The 17,908-nt window shown below is 48.4% G+C and overlaps 1 protein-coding gene across 1 annotated transcript in view; it reads left to right on the top strand.

Annotated features, from left to right (window-relative positions):
* LOC116979305 (sodium- and chloride-dependent neutral and basic amino acid transporter B(0+)-like) overlaps positions 1-17,908 on the top strand; it is a 50,733-nt gene that overhangs the window by 11,901 nt on the left and 20,924 nt on the right. Inside the window, exon 4 of the mRNA XM_033030913.1 lies at positions 1,803-2,031. Within this exon, the coding sequence (XP_032886804.1) occupies positions 1,803-2,031 (229 nt within the window). The remainder of the gene's footprint in view (positions 1-1,802; positions 2,032-17,908) is intronic.

Here is a 17,908-nt window from a genome sequence, read left to right as displayed (position 1 = left end):
CGAGCAAAAACCTTGTTGCATTCGACTATAGAATTCGAAGGGAGGTCACACAACTGGCTGAATTTTGCAAGTAGTACAGCAGGGTCATCAATCGTTTCTGTTGGCTCCAGGACCAGATTTTTGTGGTCTAAAACTGCAGGCGCGAATGTAAAACGATCCACACGCTTCATTGCCTCAGTGCAAGGTTTAAGAGAACAGAAGCACGTACCTCTGGCGGATCGTTGCAATGAATTGTACGAATGTAGTGGGTGTAATCGCGCTCAAAAAGGCGCCATCGTTCGACGATATCAGAGTCAAAGATCAGAGGACTAGGACGGCTAGACAAATTTACCATGATGAAGATAACAGGCACATGAAACAAGTTAGAAAGAAATAAAACTCGATAAACTTAAACGGGGTGGGTAAGATACTACTTCTTGACATCATGTAATGAGCTGAGTCATATGTATGTCAGGGTACATCTTTACTAAAGTTCGCTCACAGCATTCTTCTGCATGGTGTACAGTAAACTAGCAGCCACTCAGACTAATTACTTAAGCAGACGTCTGATAATATAAACTGCATAGTAGGCGGAGCTTCTACTAACAAGCATTACAATTGGTTAGTAAGAAGTAGCCAATCTACACATTTTTCCAGCATCTACACTGTTCAATCATTTAAGAATTTTATGTTTCTATAAGATCCCTTCTCATCCTAAATTCCAATGATTACAAGCCCAGTCGAACCATTCTTTCATCCAATGTCAGTCCCACCATCCCGGGAATTAGCCAATGTCCTTCTCAAATTAGGAGACCAAAATTGCACACAATATAGGGAGTATGAATAAGACTTGAAACGTCACCTATTCCTTTTCTCCAGAAATGCTGCCTGAACCGCTGAGTTATTCCAGCATTTTGTGTCTATCTATAGGCAGAGGTTGAGCAGGCTAGAACATTATGGATTGGAACGCAGGAGGCTGAGGGGCGATCTTACAGAGATCTATAAGATCATGAGGGGAATAGATTGGGTAAAAGCATAGTATTTTACCCCATGGTAGGGGATTGAAGAACCAGAGGATATAGGTTTGCGAGAGTGAAAAGAATCAATGGTTGAGCAATGGTTTCACTCAGAGGGTAATGTGTATATGGAATAAGGGCAAATGAGGCCAGTATAGATGGTGTCTTGGTTGACATCAACAAGTTGGACTGAAGGGCTTATTAACTCGAAGAAGTGCTGCTATAGTACCTGCTTCAACTACCTCCTCTGGCAGCTTGTTCCATTTACCCACCATCCTCTGAGAAGTCAGTGGTGCGAAAATGAAAGTCCAAGAACAGGCCCACAATGTATATGCCCAACATGATGCCGGGACCATCTGCCTGCACGTAATCCATATTTCTCCATTACTTGCATATCCATGTGCCTATCGAAAAAATTATTCAATACCACTACCATATCTGCCTCCACCACCAACTCCGGCAGTGTTTTCCAGGCAGTTGCCATGCTATGTGTAAAACACTTACCCTCTTCTTGCATAGGGCGTGCACAGCCTAAAGTTGTAGGGCAACTTGTTCTATTTGATCTTATTTGATTGTGCACGCCGGGTTGATTGCATTCGTCAAAACAGGGCGGACCACGTAAAGGTTGCAATCTTCCATGCCAACACTTATCTTTAAACTTTGTCCCTCTCTCCACATAGCTATGCCATCTTGTATGTGTTCTTTTTATGCTGGGGAAAATGGTTCTGACAGTCTCTGATCCAAACTTGTTGAATAAGTTTGAATTTACTATCCCTGTGCCGACTAATTTTATTTTCTGTTCCCCAGGTTTGGAAAGATGCTGCAACACAAATATTCTATTCTTATGCAGTGGCATGGGGTTACTTGATAACCCTGTCATCCTACAACAAATTCCACAATAACTGTTACAGAGACACCATCATGATCTGTGTGGTGAACAGTGCCACAAGTGTGTTTGCCGGATTTGCCATCTTCTCCGTCCTCGGACACATCGCTCACGTACAGGACAAGACAGTTTCAGAGGTTGCTCAGTCAGGTAACAATAGACAATAGGTGCAGGAGTTGGCCATTCGGCCCTTCGAGCCAGCACCGCCATTCAATGTGATCATGGCTGATCATCCCCAATCAGTACCCCGTTCCTGCCTTCTCCCCATATCCACTGACTCCGCTATTTTTAAGAGCCCTACCTAGCTCTCTCTTGAAAGCATCCAGATAACATGCCTCCACCACCCTCTGAGGCAGAGAATTCCACAGACGCACAGCTCTCTGTGTAAAAAAGTGTTTCCTCATCTCTGTTCTAAATGGCTTACCCCTTATTCTTAAACTGTGACCCCTGGTTCTGGACTCCCCCAACATCGGGAACATGTTTCCTGCCTCTAGCGTGTCCAAACCCTTAATAATCTTATATGTTTCAATAAGATCTCCTCTCATCCTAAATTCCAGAGTATACAAGCCCAGCTACTCCATTCTCTCAGCAAATGACAGTCCCGCCATCCTGGGGATTAACCTTGTAAACCTTTGCTGCACTCCCTCAATAGCAAGAATGTCCTTCCTCAAATTTGGAGACCAAAACTGCACAAAATACTCCAGGTGTGGTCTCACTAGTGCCCTGTACAACTGCAGAAGGACCTCTTTGCTCCTATTCTCAACTCCTCTTGTTATGAAGGCCATTCGCTTTCTTCACTGCCTGCTGTGCCTGCATGCTTACTTTCATTGACTGATGAACAAGGACACCCAGATCCCGTTGTACTTCCCCTTTTCCCAACTTGACACCATTTAGTAATAATCTGCCTTCCTGTTTTTGCTATCAAAGTGGATAACCTCACATTTATCCACATTAAATTGCATCTTCCCACTCACCCAACCTGTCCAAGTCACCCTGCATTCTCATAGCATCCTCCTCACAGTTCACACTGCCACCCAGCTTTGTGCCATCTGCAAATTTGTTAATGTTACTTTGAATCCCTTCATTTAAATCATTGATGTGTATTGTAAATAACTGCGATCCCAGCAACGAGTCTTGCGGTACCCCACTAGTCAATGCCTGCCATTCTGAAAGGGATCCGTTAATCCCTACTCTTTGTTTCCTGTCTGCCAACCAATTTTCTATCCATGTCACCATTCTACCCCCAATACCATGTGCCCTAATTTTTCCCACTAATCTCCTATGTGGAACCTATCAAATGCTTTCTGAAAGTCCAGGTACACTACATCCACTGGCTCTCACTTGTCCATTTTCCTAGTTACATCCTCAAAAAAATGCCAGAAAATTAGTCGAGCATGATTTCCCCTTCGTAACTCCATGCTGACTTGGACTGATCCTGTTACTGCTATCCAAATGTGCCACTATTTCATCTTTTATGATTGACTCCAGCAACTTCCCCACCACCGATGTCAGGCTAACTGATCTATAATTCCCTGTTTTCTCTATCCCACCTCTCTAATCAGTGTTTTGGTCAACCCTTATATTGCTACGGAAGGAATCGACTATCAATATTACAACTAGCACAGTCATTGACAGAGCAGCAGCACCGACAGGATTTAAGCTACGAAGCTGCATCTGTGGCTGCGAATAGATATCAGAGAAGTGTCTCAAGATCCACCAGGGCAGGAAACAGTACCTGAGAGAGCTTGGTGAGGGGCCTCGCATTGACCATTGCTTTCTAAGAGGTAGGCCAAATCAGTCAAGTGAAACCCAGTGGCAGGTTAACCACCACAGTCCACAGGGTTTCAGCACCCTATGCGAAGCTCAACCAAGTACTGTCCCACCAATGGACATGAGTCCAGAGCCCAACCAGCCAGTCAGCGGCAGAGAGGAAGATGGAAGGAAAAAAGCCGAATGAAGCAGTCACTGGCTGTGGCTGAAGAGAAAAGATGCTGTGTGGGCTGCCACATGACCATCTAGAGGCTAACCATAAGACACACACCCAGGTCTGATCTCCCTGCGGTGGGCCTGCCTCGACTGAGGGTGTCTTGCGATGAAAGGCCGAAACACCCAGTGACGTTGAGGTACACAAATGAAGATGTGTCTGATTGGTAGCAAAATCACCCAGTGGTCATCCCCAAGGATACCAAATGTCAATTGTAGTGAAAAACCTTATGGATTGTAACTTCCAGTCCTACTAATCAATCTGAACATCTGGATCAAACCAGTGACCGCTGCGAAATGGCAGCTGACAACAAGGGAAAAACCTAGTGACAGCCTGGAGAGACTGCTGACCGGAGGGAATAGACCCCACCGGGGCTGGCATGGGCTAGCTCCTCATGCCAGCAGGATCCATCGCTAATCAGCGTTTTGGATCAACCCTTATATTGCTACGGAAGGAATCGACTATGAATATTACAACTGGCACAGTAATTGACAGAGCAGCAGCACCGGCAGGGCATAAGCTACGAAGCTGCATCTGTGGCTGGGAAAAGATAACATCAGAGAAGGGTCTCAAGATCCACCAGGGCAGGAAAAAGTGCCTGAGAGAATTTGGTGAGGGGCCTCGCTTTGACCATTACTTTCTAAGAGGTAGGCCAAATCAGTCGCGTGAAGCCCAATGGCAGGTTAACCACCACAGTCGACAGGGTTTCAGCACCCTATGCGAAGCTCAACCAAGTACTGTCCCACCAATGGACATGAGTCCAGAGCCCAACCAGCCACAATCAGCGGTAGAGAGGAAGATGGAAGAAAAAATGCCTAATGGAGCAGTCACTGGCTGTGGCTGAAGAGATAAGATGCTGTCTGGGCTGCCATGTGACCATCTAGAGGCTAACCATAAGACACACACCCAGGTCTGATCTCCCTGCGGTGGGCCTGCCTCAACTGAGGGTATCTTGTGATAAAAGGCCGAAACACCTAGTGACATTGAGGGTCACAACTGAAGATGTTTACCTCAATGTCTTCACATACCTAAGGAAGCTTTTATTATCCTCCATTATAATCTTGGCTAGCTTACCTTCGTACCTCATCTTTTCTCCCCGTGTTGCCATTTTAGTTATCTTCTGTTGCTCTTTAAACGTCACCCAATCTTCTGGCTTCCGGCTCATCTTCGCTATGTTGTACTTATTCTCTTTTATTTTTAAACTGTTCCTGACTTCCCTTGTCAGCCACGGTCGCCCCTTACTCTCCTTGGAACCTTAGGTAGACAAAAATGCTGGAGAAACTCAGCGGGTGAGGCAGCATCTATGGAGTGAAGGAATAGGTGGCGATTCGGGTCGAGACCATTCTTCAGATTGATGTGGGGGTGGGGCGGGAAGAAAGGAAAAGGCAGAGACAGTAGGCTGTGGGAGAGCTGGGAAGGGGAGGGGAAGCAGGGAGAAAGCAAGGACTACCTGAAATTGGAGAAGTCAATGTTCATACCGCTGGGGTGTAAACTCCCCAAGCAAAATATGAGGTGCTGCTCTTCCAATTTGCGTTGGGACTCACTCTGGCCATGGAGGAGGCCCAGGACAGAAAGGTCGGATTCGGAATGAGAGGGGGAGTTGAAGTGCTGAGCCACAGGAAGTTTAGGTTGGTTAATGCGAACTGAGCGGAGGTGTTGAGCGAAGTGATCGCCAAGCCTGCGCTTGGTCTCACTGATGTAGAGCAGTTGGCACCTAGAACAGCGGATGCAATAGATGAGGTTGGAGGAGGTTCAGGCGAACCTCTGCCTCACCTGGAAAGACTGCTTGGGTCGTTGGATGTGGTCGAGGGGGGAGGTAAAGTGACAAGTGTAGCATTTTCTGCATGTGCAAGGGAAAGTAACAGGGGAGGGGGTGGTTTAGATGGGAAGGGACAAATTGATCTGGGAGTTATGGAGGATGCGGTCTCTGTGGAAAGCCGAAAGGGGATGAGATTTGAAGATGTGGCCAGTGTTGGGATCCTGTTGGAGGTGGCGAAAATCTGTTGTATGTGACGTCTGGTAGGGTGGAAGGTGAGGACAATAGGGACTCTGTCCTTGTTACGAGTGGGGGAATGGGGAGTGAGAGCAGAGCTACGGGATATAAATGAGACCCTGGGGAGAGCCTCATCTATAGTCGAAGAGGGGAACCCCTGTTCCCTAAAGAATGAGGTCATCTCCGATGCCGTGGTTAGGAACACCTTATCCTGGGTGCAGATGCGGCGTAGACGGAGAAATTGGGAATAGGGGATAGAGTCCTTACAGGAAGCAGGGTGGGAAGAAGTGTAGTCCAGATATCCATGGGGGTCAGTGGGTTTGTAGTAGATGCCAGTCAGCAGTCTGTTATCTACGATGGAGACAGTGAGTTCTAGAACCATTCGGTAGATGTCAGAATCATTCTTCCTCCTTGGAATGAACTGGTCCTGCACCTTCTGTATTATTCCCTGAAATGCCTGCCATTGTTATTCCACTGTCATCCCTGTTAGGGTATCTTTCCAATCAACTTTGGCTAGCTCCTCCCTCATGGCTCCATAGTCCCCTTTGTTTAATTGTAATACTGACACCTCCGATTTTCCCTTCTCCCTCTCAAATTGTAGATTAAAACTTATCATATTATGGTCACTACCTCCTAATGGCTCCTTAACCTCAACTTCCCTTATCAAATCCAATTCATTACACAACACTAAATCCAGAATTGCCTTCTTCCTGGTAGGCTCCAGTACAAGCTGCTTTAACAATCCATCACGGAGGTAGTCCACAAACTTCCTTTCTTGGGGTCCAGTAACAACCTGATTTTCCCAGTCTACCTGCATGTTAAATTCTCCCAAACAACCGTAGCATTACCTTTACGACATGGATTAAAGGCCGATAACTCCCCAGGGTCAGATAGGCTGCATCCCCGAGTACTTAAGGAAGTAGCCCCAGAAATAGTGGATGCATTAGTGATAATTTTTCAAAACTCTTTAGATTCGGGAGTAGTTCCTGAGCATTGGAGGGTAGCTAATGTAACACCACTTTTTAAAAAGGGAGGGAGAGAGAAAACGGGGAATTACAGACTAGTTAGTCTAACGTCGGTAGTGGGGAAACTGCTAGAATCAGTTATTAAAGATGGGATAGCAGCACATTTGGAAAGTGGCGAAATCATTGGGCAAAGTCAGCATGGATTTATGAAGGGTAAATCATGTCTGACGAATCTTATAGAATTTTTCGAGGATGTAACTAGTAGAGTGGATAAGGGAGAACCAGCGGATGTGTTATATCTGGACTTTCAGAAGGCTTTCGACAAGGTCCCACATAAGAGATTAGTATACAAACTTAAAGCACACGGTATTGGGGGTTCAGTATTGATGTGGATAGAGAATTGGCTGGCAGACAGGAAGCAAAGAGTAGGAGTAAACGGGTCCTTTTCACAATGGCAGGCAGTGACTAGTGGGGTACCGCAAGGCTCAGTTCTGGGACCCCAGCTATTTACGATATATATTAATGATTTGGACGAAGGAATTGAAAGCAACATCTCTAAGTTTGCGGATGACACGAAGCTGGGGGGCAGTGTTAGCTGTGAGGAGGATGCTAGGAGGCTGCAAGGTGACTTGGATAGGCTGGGTGAGTGGGCAAATGCATGGCAGATGCAGTATAATGTGGATAAATGTGAGGTTATCCACTTTGGTGGCAAAAACAGGAAAGTAGACTATTATCTGAATGGTGGCCGATTAGGAAAGGGGGAGATGCAACGAGACCTGGGTGTCATGGTACACCAGTCATTAAAAGTAGGCATGCAGGTGCAGCAGGCAGTGAAGAAGGCGAATGGTATGTTAGCATTCATAGCAAAAGGATTTGAGTATAGGAGCAGGGAGGTTCTACTGCAGTTGTACAGGGTCTTGGTGAGACCACACCTGGAGTATTGCGTACAGTTTTGATCTCCTAATCTGAGGAAAGACATTCTTGCCATACAGGGAGTACAGAGAAGGTTCACCAGACTGATTCCTGGGATGTCAGGACTTTTGTATGAAGAAAAACTGGATAGACTCTGTTTGTACTCGCTAGAATTTAGAAGATTGAGGGGGGATCTTATAGAAAATTACAAAATTCTTAAGGGGTTGGACAGGCTAGATGCAGGAAGATTGTTCCCGATGTTGGGGAAGTCCAGAACAAGGGATCACAGTTTAAGGATAAGGGGGAAATCTTTTAGGACCTAGATGAGGAAAACTTTTTTCACACAGAGAGTGGTGAATCTCTGGAATTCTCTGCCACAGAAGGTAGTTGAGGCCAGTTCATTGGCTATATTTAAGAGGGAGTTAGATGTGGCCCTTGTGGCTAAAGGGATCAGGGGGTATGGAGAGAAGGCAGGTACAGGATACTGAGTTGGATGATCAGCCATGATCATATTGAATGGCGGTGCAGGCTCGAAGGGCCGAATGGCCTACTTCTGCACCTATTTTCTATGTTTCTATGCCAATTTTAACTCATGATTCAACTTGCACCCTATATCCAGGCTACTGTTTGGGGTTCTGTAGATGAGTCCCATTAGGGTCTTTTTGCCCTTACAATTCCTTAGTTCTATTCATACTGACTCCACATCTTCTGTTTCAATGTTTCCCATCGATTCAAAATAAAAGAGTTATTAGTGTTTAAAAAATGTTGAGCTTCTCTCTCCTGAAGGCCATGTCCGTTCCGGAACGACTTTAAAACCCGGAAGTGTTGAATGCCTCAGTCAGTCTCTGCAAGATGGGGGAGCGAGAGGGTCACGTCTCTCAGTCTGAGCTGCAAATAACACTGAACACATGTCTACTAAACTGTGAGTGGTTTTACTGACATGTCAGTGCCCTTAATGTGGTTTGAAAATATAGTTTGGAAATGCTAAAGCTGTGTTGCCTTTGGTTTGGAAATGCTAAAGCTGTGTTGCCTATGGTTTGGAAATGCTAAAGCTGTGTTGCCCTTGATTTGGAAATGCTAAAGCTGTGTTGCCCTTGATTTGGAAATGCTAAAGCTGTGTTGCCTTTGGTTTGGAAATGCTAAAGCTGTGTTGCCTTTGGTTTGGAAATGCTAAAGCTGTCTTGCCTAATTAAAGTTGCCTTGCCTAATTAAAGTTATCTTGCCTAATTAAAGTTGCCTTGCCTAATTAAATTTGCCTTGCCTAATTACAGTTGCCTTGCCTAATTACAGTTGCCTTGCCTAATTAAAGTTGCCTTGTCTTCTATATAATTAAAAGTCTAATCTTGACCATTTTTTGCGCTTTATATTGATTTTAGAAAAAACGCTACCACGTACGGCTGTGATTTTTGGCCATCTTACTCAGTCCCCCTCCGCTCATCAGGTGCCGAGGATTTTTCCCATTGATGAAAAATAAAAGAGTTATTATTGTTTTTAAAATGTTGAGATTCTCTCTCCTGCCAATCATGCCATGAAGGCCACGACCCTTCTGGTGGGAGGGACTATAAAACCCAGAAGTGTGGGCGTGGCTCAGTCTCTGCAAGATGGAGGAGGGAGAGGTCACGGCTCGCTGTCTTCAGTGGCCTTGCACCCTGCTTGAAATGGTATGAAACTGCACTTGAATTTGGTGGCCTTGCATCCTGCTTGAAGCGGTAAGAAACTGCACTTGAATTTGGTAGCCTTGCACCCTGCTTGAAAAGGAATAGCCCTGTCAACTGCCAGCCCACTAGCCGTGAGTGAGTGAGCTGCCAGCACAACAGGCTTGAGTGACTGAGCCACCAGCCCAAGAATCCATTTGGCCCACAATTTCTGTACTAGCCCTCTGGAAACCAGTCCCTTCAGCCAACAACACCCATACTAGCGCTCCAGCCCCCCCCCCCAGCCCCCTTGCTGGACACAAATATTGGAATTGGTGGAGGTGGAATATTGCATTGGGTGACCAGCCCTCCCGTATGATGCTGGGACCCAATCCTCAAAAGTGCATCAAGGAGAATTTTTTGAACCAGTACATACAGTACAGTAGGTAATGGTACCAGAGGAGGGGAAGTACTGGAACTAGTGTTTGGGAATGTAGCTGAGAAATGTTGTAAATAGGTGTAAAGGTAGTTATGGAAAGGGATAAGATTGTAAATTAAGAACCTGAACTGATGGAAGGATTCTTGATTAGTATGGGTGTCAGGGGTTATGGGGAGAAGAAAAGAGAATGGGATTGAGGGAAAAATAGATCAGTCATGATTGAATGGCGGAGTAGACTCGATGGGCCGAATGACAATTCTGCTCCTAATAAACTTACGAATGCCAATTTTAATATCATTAGATCGGACAAGGCAAACTAGATGGGGAACAGTTACTTTTGGGTAAATCTAAATCCAACAAGTGATAGTCATTCAAAAGTATAATCACGAGTGTTCAGGAGCAGTTTGTTCCCATGAAGAATAAAGGCAACAAATATAAGGAACCTTGAATCTGAAAGATTATTGAGGGTGAGGTAAAGCAATAAACATAATCAGAGACAAGTCTGCTGAGCTGAAAGAGGAGAGGCCATGCATGACTATGGGGATATAAATAAAAGAGAAATTAGGAGAGAACAATTAGAACACAAAATATACTTGGTGAACAAGTTTGAGGAAAATCCCAGATGAATCACTGAACAAGCGAGGGGGTCCTCAGGCAGACGTTTAGATGTCCAATCTGGTCAGGAATTTGCCTAAAATACCAGGCCTGTAGTGACTTCTGTATCAACAGTTATCAGCTACTGTCAAAGTGACTGGTTCATCTCCATTTGTGGAAAAAGAGAAGGAAAGGCAGCAGGAAAAGGAAACAAAGGGGAAACAGGGGAACTATGAGTGTGTGAACTATCCATGTTGCGTTTGAACTGGAGAACCACAAACAGCTGCTCAGATTTCAGATTTTGTTGTGTTGGGTTTAACAGAAAGGCAGAAGCTCCCCTGAGAAATATGTGACGATCTGTAAATGGGGAAAGTAGCTGCAGGTCGGTGGGAGGTTTAGGAATGAAATGAATGTGAGCCAATAGACAATAGGTGCAGGAGTAGGCCATTCAATGTGATCATGGCTGATTATCCCCAATCAGAACCCCGTTCCTGCCTTCTCCCCATATCGCCTGACCGCTATCTTTAAGAGCCCCATCTAGCTCTATCTTGAAAGTATCCAGAGAACCCGCCTCCACCACCCTCTGAGGCAGAGAATTCCACAGACTCACAACTATCCGTGAGAAAAGGTGTTTCCTCATCTCCGTTCTAAATGGCTTACCCCTAATTCTTAAACTGTGGCCCCTGGTTCTGGACTCCCCCAACATCGGGAACTTGTTTCCTGCCTCGAGCGTGTCCAAACCCTTAACAATCTTATATGTTTCAATAAGATATCCTCTCATCCTTCTAACCTCCAGAGTGTACAAGCCCAGCCGCTCCATTCTCTCAGCATATGACAGTCCCGCCATCCTGGGGATTAACCTTGTAAACCTATGCTGCACTCCCTCGATAGCAAGAATGTCCTTCCTCAAATTTGGAGACCAAAACTGCACAAAATACTCCAGGTGTGGTATCACTAGGGCCCTGTACAACTGCAGAAGGACCTCTTTGCTTCTATTCTCAACTACTCTTGTTATGAAGGCCATTCACTTTCTTCACTGCCTGCTGTACCTGCATGCTTACTTTCATTGACTGATGAACAAGGACCCCAGATCCCGTTGTACTTCCCCTTTTCCCAACTTGACGCCATTTAGATAGTAATCTGCCTTTCTGTTTTTGATACCAAAGTGGATAACCTCACATTTATCCACATTAAACTGCATCTGCCATGCATCTGCCCACTCCCCCAACCTGTCCAAGTCACCCTGCATTCTCATAGCATCCTCCTCACAGTTCACACTACTTTGTGTCATCTTCAAATTTGCTAATGTTACTTTGAATCCCTTCATCCAAATCATTGATGTATATTGTAAATAGCTGAGGTCCCAGCACCAAGCTTTGCGGTACCCCACTAGTCACTGCCTGCCATTCTGAAAGGGACCCGTTAATCCCTACTCTTTGTTTCCTGTCTGCCAACCAATTTTCTATCAATGTCAGCACTCTACCCCCAATACCATGTGCCCTAATTTTGCCCACTAATCTCCTATGTGGGACCTTATCAAATGCTTTCTGAAAGTCCAGGTACACTACATCCACTGGCTCTCCCTTGACCATTTTCCTAGTTGCATCCTCAAAAAATTCCAGAAGATTAGTCAGAACTCACTGATGATTCAATGGGGCAAGAGCTCCACCTGATGCACAACCCAGTGAGGGAGAGGTGAGGGGCAATGTCATACCAACGAACAATGCTCATAAATATACCAAAAGGAGCTGAAAACTCAGGAAAGATGTAAAGGTGGCAAAAGGAAAACAAAAGGAAAATTGTGCAGATACTGGAAATGGTGTAAACAATCAGCAAGTTCCTTGAGGGAGAAATTGAGTTAATGACTCAAATTAATGACCATTTGTCAGAACTGGGAAAGGTTAAAGCTTAACAGATCTTAGGATGCAGATAAAGGAGGGAGTGAAGAAGTGAACTGTAAAGTTATGGACAAAGAACATAGAACAGTGCAGCACAGGGACAGCCCTTTGACCCACAATGTCCGTGACAAACAGTACACCATGCCCAACTCTTATCTACCAGCACAAAATTCAAATTTCTCCATTCTCTACATATCTATCCAAATGTCTCTTAAATGTCACTTTTGTATATGCCTCAACTACCACCCCCAGAAGCGTTCCTGGCACTGACCCCCTGTGCACACCTATCTATCTATACTATTACTAAAACTCTCATCTTGACCACTTCCGGTCTGCATTGTTTCTACATTTGTGCAAAAACTGTACCCTATATCGCTAGGATTTTTTAGGCACCTAACTCACCTTTCTCCTATGCTCCAAGCGCACCAAGTTTTGTTACGATCGGTGGAATATTAGAAAAGTTGTGAAGGTTTAAAAAATCGTCAGATCAGCAGTTTGGTCTTCTCGCCTGTCATTCAAAGAAAAAGGTGCAGGAGGAGGCCATTCGGCCCTTCGAGCCAGCAACGCCATTCATTGTGATCCTGGCTGATTGCCCCCAATCAATAACCCGTGCCTGCCTTCTCCCCATATATCTTGATTCCACTAGCGCCTAGAACTCACCATGAAGGTAACGCCCATTCCGGGGGCGAGAAGAATAAAGCCGCGGAGGCCGGGCGTGAGTCAGTCAGCCCGGAAGCCGTGAGTGAGAGATGAGTCCAGAACTGTGAGTCCACAAGCCATGCTGAGTCCGGAGGTCGGCTGATTCCGGTGGTCACGCCGAGTCCGGAGGTTGCGCCGAGTCCGGAAGTCACGCCAAGTCCGGAAGTCAAACCGAGTCCAAAAGTCGTGCCGAGTCCGGAAGTAGCGCTGAGTCCGGAAGTCGCGCCAAGTCCAGAAGTCAGGTACAATAATAATACAATAATACAATATTTATTGTCATTTGAACCTCAGTGAGGCTCAAACGAAACTCTGTTTCTACAGCCATACAAACAAAAGACGATTCCTACTAGACACACAACCAATTTAATTCACACAAACATCCATCAGAGTGAACCTCCTCCTCACTGTGATGGAAGGCAAATTCTCTTCTCTCCCCTGCTCTCCATTTTTCTCCCGATGTTGAAGCCCCAGGCGGGCGATGGTAAATGCCACGGCCATTTTAGGCTGCGCCGGGCGATGTACGGCCCCCGCTCCAGGCCCAAAAGTCACAGTTGGAGCCCCCGGCAGGCGTTCGAATGTCCCGCGGCCATTAAAGCCGCGCCGGGCGATGTACGGCCCTGCTCCGGTTCGTTCCAACCCCACGACACGGGCTGGAGAAGTCGCTTTGCGGGAGCTCCGGAAAGCGGTCTCCCACCAAAACCCGCGATCTCCCGATATCACAGTCCACTGGACCTGCAGCTGGAGCCTCCGAGCTCCGGGGTCGGGTCGCAGCAGCGAGCCACGACCGCCCCCCCACGCTCCGAGGCCGGCCAGCCCCATGATGGTGAGTAGTCCGCAGTTCCGCAGATGTTCCGGCTGGAGGCCGCTCCACGGTGCTAGGCCCCAACGACAACGGAGACCCGACAGGGAAAAGGTCGGGTCTCCCGTGCAGGGAAGAGATTTTTTTAAGTTTCCCCCTCCCCCGCCCCCCACATAAACACAATTAAAAACAGCATAAAAAACACAACAACTACATTTAACTAGACAAAAAAATAAAAAGAGACAGACAGGCTGTAGGGGCCGCTGCAACAGTGAGTCGCGCTGAGTCCAGAGGTTGTGCCTAGTCCGGAAGTCGTGCCGAGTCCAGAAGTCAAGCCTGAGTCCAGGGGTCCACAAGCCATGACTGAACTGTGAGTCCACATGCCGTGAGTGACAAAACTGTGAGTCCACAAGCCGTGAGTGACTGAACTGTGAGTCCACAAGCCGTGAGTGACTGAACTGTGAATCCACAAGCCGTGTGACTGAACTGTAAGTCCACAAGCCGTGAGTGACTGAACTGTGTCCACAAGCCGTGGCTGAGTGAACTGTGAGTTCACAAGCCGTGGCCAAGTGAACTGTGAGTCCACAAACCGTGGCCGAGTGAATTGTGAGTCCACAAGCCGTGGCCTAGTGAACTGTGAGTCCACATGCCGTGGCTGAGTGAACTGTGAGTCCACATGCCGTGGCTGAGTGAACTGCAAATCCACAAACCATGAGTGAGTGAACTGTGAGTCCACAAGGCTCACCACCTGCGCCCACACACCCCCAACAATCCTCCCCTCGCACACACCGCCCCCCCCAGCGGCAGGCCATGGCAGCGGTAGACCACGGCAGTGCTCCCCCCCCCCCCCCCCCCCCCCCCCCCCCCCCCACCGGCCCCTGCCTAAAGCCGTCCCTCTCCCCCAGCTACAGAATGCTCCTACCTGAAGTCTCCCCATCCCCAACTGAAGGACTAGCCCAAGAATGCATTTGGCCCACAATGTCCATACATCTGGAAACATCTATACTAGCCCTCCAGAAAGCCCCCACCGACTGGCCACTGCCTGAAGCCGTTCCCCCTCCCAGGCTGCAGGACGCTCCCCCCTCCCACACCGGTGCCTGGCAGCCCCGCCTGAATCTGTGCCCCTCCCCAGGCTGCAGGACGCTCCCCCCACTGGCCCCCGTCTGAAGCCAACCCCCTCCCCCGGCTGCAGAACACAACAAGAGACACAACAAGAAAGAATGGACTGAATAAATCTCCTCTTTAACGTTTAAATGTTTGTTATATTTTAAGAGTTACTAGACTAAGGGGACCCGTTGGGTCCAGTCCCCTCAATGAGCAGTCACAGACAATAAACAACCGCCCACACACACAGGGGGGGAGGGGGGGTGAGAGGGGTTAGAGGGGGGGGAGTGGGTTGAGCAGGAGAGGGGAGAGGGTAAGGGGGGAATGTGGAAGGGGGGAGTGTGGGAGGGGTGGAGGGGGGGGCAGGGGGGAGAGAGAGGTGGGGAGAGAGAGGAGGGGAGAGTGGGGAGAAGGGGGAATGGGTGGAGAGGTGGGGAGGGGGGGAGGGGGAGGTAGGTGGAGCGGGAGGGAGATGGAGGGGGAGAGAGGGAGTGGGAGGGGGAGAGGGGGAGGTGGAGAGGGGGTGGAGAGAGGAGAGGGGGAGAGAAGGGGAAGGGGAGAGAGAGGGGAAGGGGGAAGAGAGGGTGGAAGGGGGTAAAGAATGGGGAGTGGGAGATAGGTGGGGTGGGAGGGAGGGAGGGAGGGGAGAGGTGTGGAGAGAGAGGTGGGAGAGAGAGGAGGGGAAGGGGGAGAGAGAGGAGGGGGAGAGAGGAGGGGGGGGAGAGGTGGAGAGGTGGAGGGGAGCCGGGCGAGTGATCGGGCTACGAAAGCGGGGAGAGCCCGGGGTGAGAGAGAGCTCTAGTACAGGGCCTGACTCTCGGCATCTCTCGTGAAACCCGAAGTGGGGTGGAGCGGCGTGGTGGGGGGAGCGAGAGGGACCGGGGGGGGCATCGCGGGGGGAACGGATAGTAGCGCGGGGGGAGGAGCAGGATAGGAGCAGGGAGGAACGGTTAGCAGTGGGGAGGAGCAGTTAGCAGCAGGGAAGAGCAGTTAGCTGCTGGAGGGAGGGGCGTGACTGCATTCGCTGTTCGTGGAACATAGCGCAGCAAGCCGCGAGGTGAAAGTTCCTCAAAAGAGTGACAGATGATCGGGTGGGGGAGACGGAGAGGAGGTCGTCCCCTGTGACGGGCGCGATGGCGACTTTTCAACTGTACTTGTCTGCGGCGGCGGCGGCGCAATAATGACCGCCGCCGCCATGTTGTTGAACTTCAAGGTCAAGGTCTGGAATAGTACTAGGTGTGCAATCAAAGCTGGGACAATGGGAGTGTTCAGCACTAGGAACCTCAGCAGGTAAGCAGCTATGATCAGGGTAGAATAGGGGGCCAGGTGGACGGTTGGACTCAGGGTCAGGAATGAGAGAAGGTATGCAACTGGTCAGGAGTAATACCAGGTGTGCAGTGAGACCCAGGTTGGTCAACATGGGCCAAGTGCTTGATTATAATCTGATTTCCATAACCATATAACAATTACAGCACGGAAACAGGCCATCTCGGCCCTTCTAGTCCGTGCCGAACACTTATTCTCCCCTAGTCCCATCTACCTGCACTCAGACCATAACCCTCCATTCCTTTCCCGTCCATATATCTATCTAATTTATTTTTAAATGATAAAATCCAACCTGCCTCCACCACTTCCACTGGAAGCTCATTCCACACAGCTACCACTCTCTGAGTAAAGAAGTTCCCGCTCATGTTACCCCTAAACTTCTGTCCCTTAATTCTCAAATCATGTCCTCTTGTTTGAATCTTCCCTACTCTCACTGGAAAAAGCTTATCCACGTCAACTCTGTCTATCCCTCTCATCATTTTAAAGACCTCTATCAAGTTCCCCCTTAACCTTCTGCACTCCAAAGAATAAAGACCTAACTTGTTCAACCTTTCTCTGTAACTTAGTTGCTGAAACCCAGGCAACGTTCTAGTAAATCTTCTCTGTACTCTCTCTATTTTACTTCGGAGTCATGCGAGTGACTACGTGAAGAACCCCGCCAGGACGCATGTGTGTCATATCGCTTTCACACTTGCGAAACGACAGGCGGGGTGGAGCGTTCCCCCGCAGCGGTAAGTTTGAAACCGCGACCTGCAGGTATGTGATTTACTCTGCGGTAGTGTTTGTCCCCGCGCTGTTTTTACACGAGGGGAAGCTGGACAAAATAGTGTCCACAAGTGCTGCGAGTGAAGCTGGCTGGGGAGGACCGCGAAGTTGCGGGAGCCAGCAGCAGCTGAAGGCACAAGCCCCGTAAGTGGGATCAGCTGTGCCGACTTTTTGTCCCGCGCCGGCCAGAAAACCACGGCCGGGCGGGCGACTATTCAGAATGGGGCCGTCGACTTTGACAAGTCGAAACGGCAGGAGCTGGGGGGGCAGGAAACGTTCCCCCGTAGCAACAGTTTAAACATGGACCTGCAGGTAAGTGAAACTGCGGTCTTTATTCTCCGCATACTGTTTCACAGGTGGGGAAACATGGAGCTGTGCAAACAACGGCAGGCGGCACAGGAATCACCCGTAAGGGAACAGCTGTGCCCGACTTCGCTCCCGCACCGGCCAGATTAAACACCATGGCTGGGCGGGAAGGCAAGAAGAAAACCAAAAGAGTCGTTGACTGATGAGTCCGACTTTGAGGCGGCCAGCGACCGTGAGCGCTGGAGCCGGTTGGAGCGGCTTATGGAGCCGAGCTCCAACATGACAGGCTCCGGGAGATGGAATCTAGTCACTGTGGGCACTATGTAAAACCCACAGCAGCACCTCTTGTAGGGCTGAACAGTGCATCTACCTCGTCAGAGGGGAGTACTGGGGGGTCAATTCTGGGCTGACCCTGAAGAGGGGTTTTTGACGAACAAAACTACAAGTGTGCAGGGGGTGCAGGAAGGCAAAATCTACTGGTCATGGTGTCCAAATACATACAGCCAGACCACGATGGACACCACTGCAAAAATACTTGGGACCAGGAAACTGCGCATCCCTGAATGTTCCAGTCGTGGAAATAGCATCTGGAAACATGTCGGAGCAGGA

Source organism: Amblyraja radiata, chromosome 12 (assembly GCF_010909765.2).
Source record: "Amblyraja radiata isolate CabotCenter1 chromosome 12, sAmbRad1.1.pri, whole genome shotgun sequence".
Classification (NCBI taxonomy): Eukaryota; Metazoa; Chordata; class Chondrichthyes; order Rajiformes; family Rajidae; genus Amblyraja; species Amblyraja radiata.
Note: the sequence above shows the minus strand (reverse complement) of the source record. Positions and strands in the feature narration are given on the sequence as shown.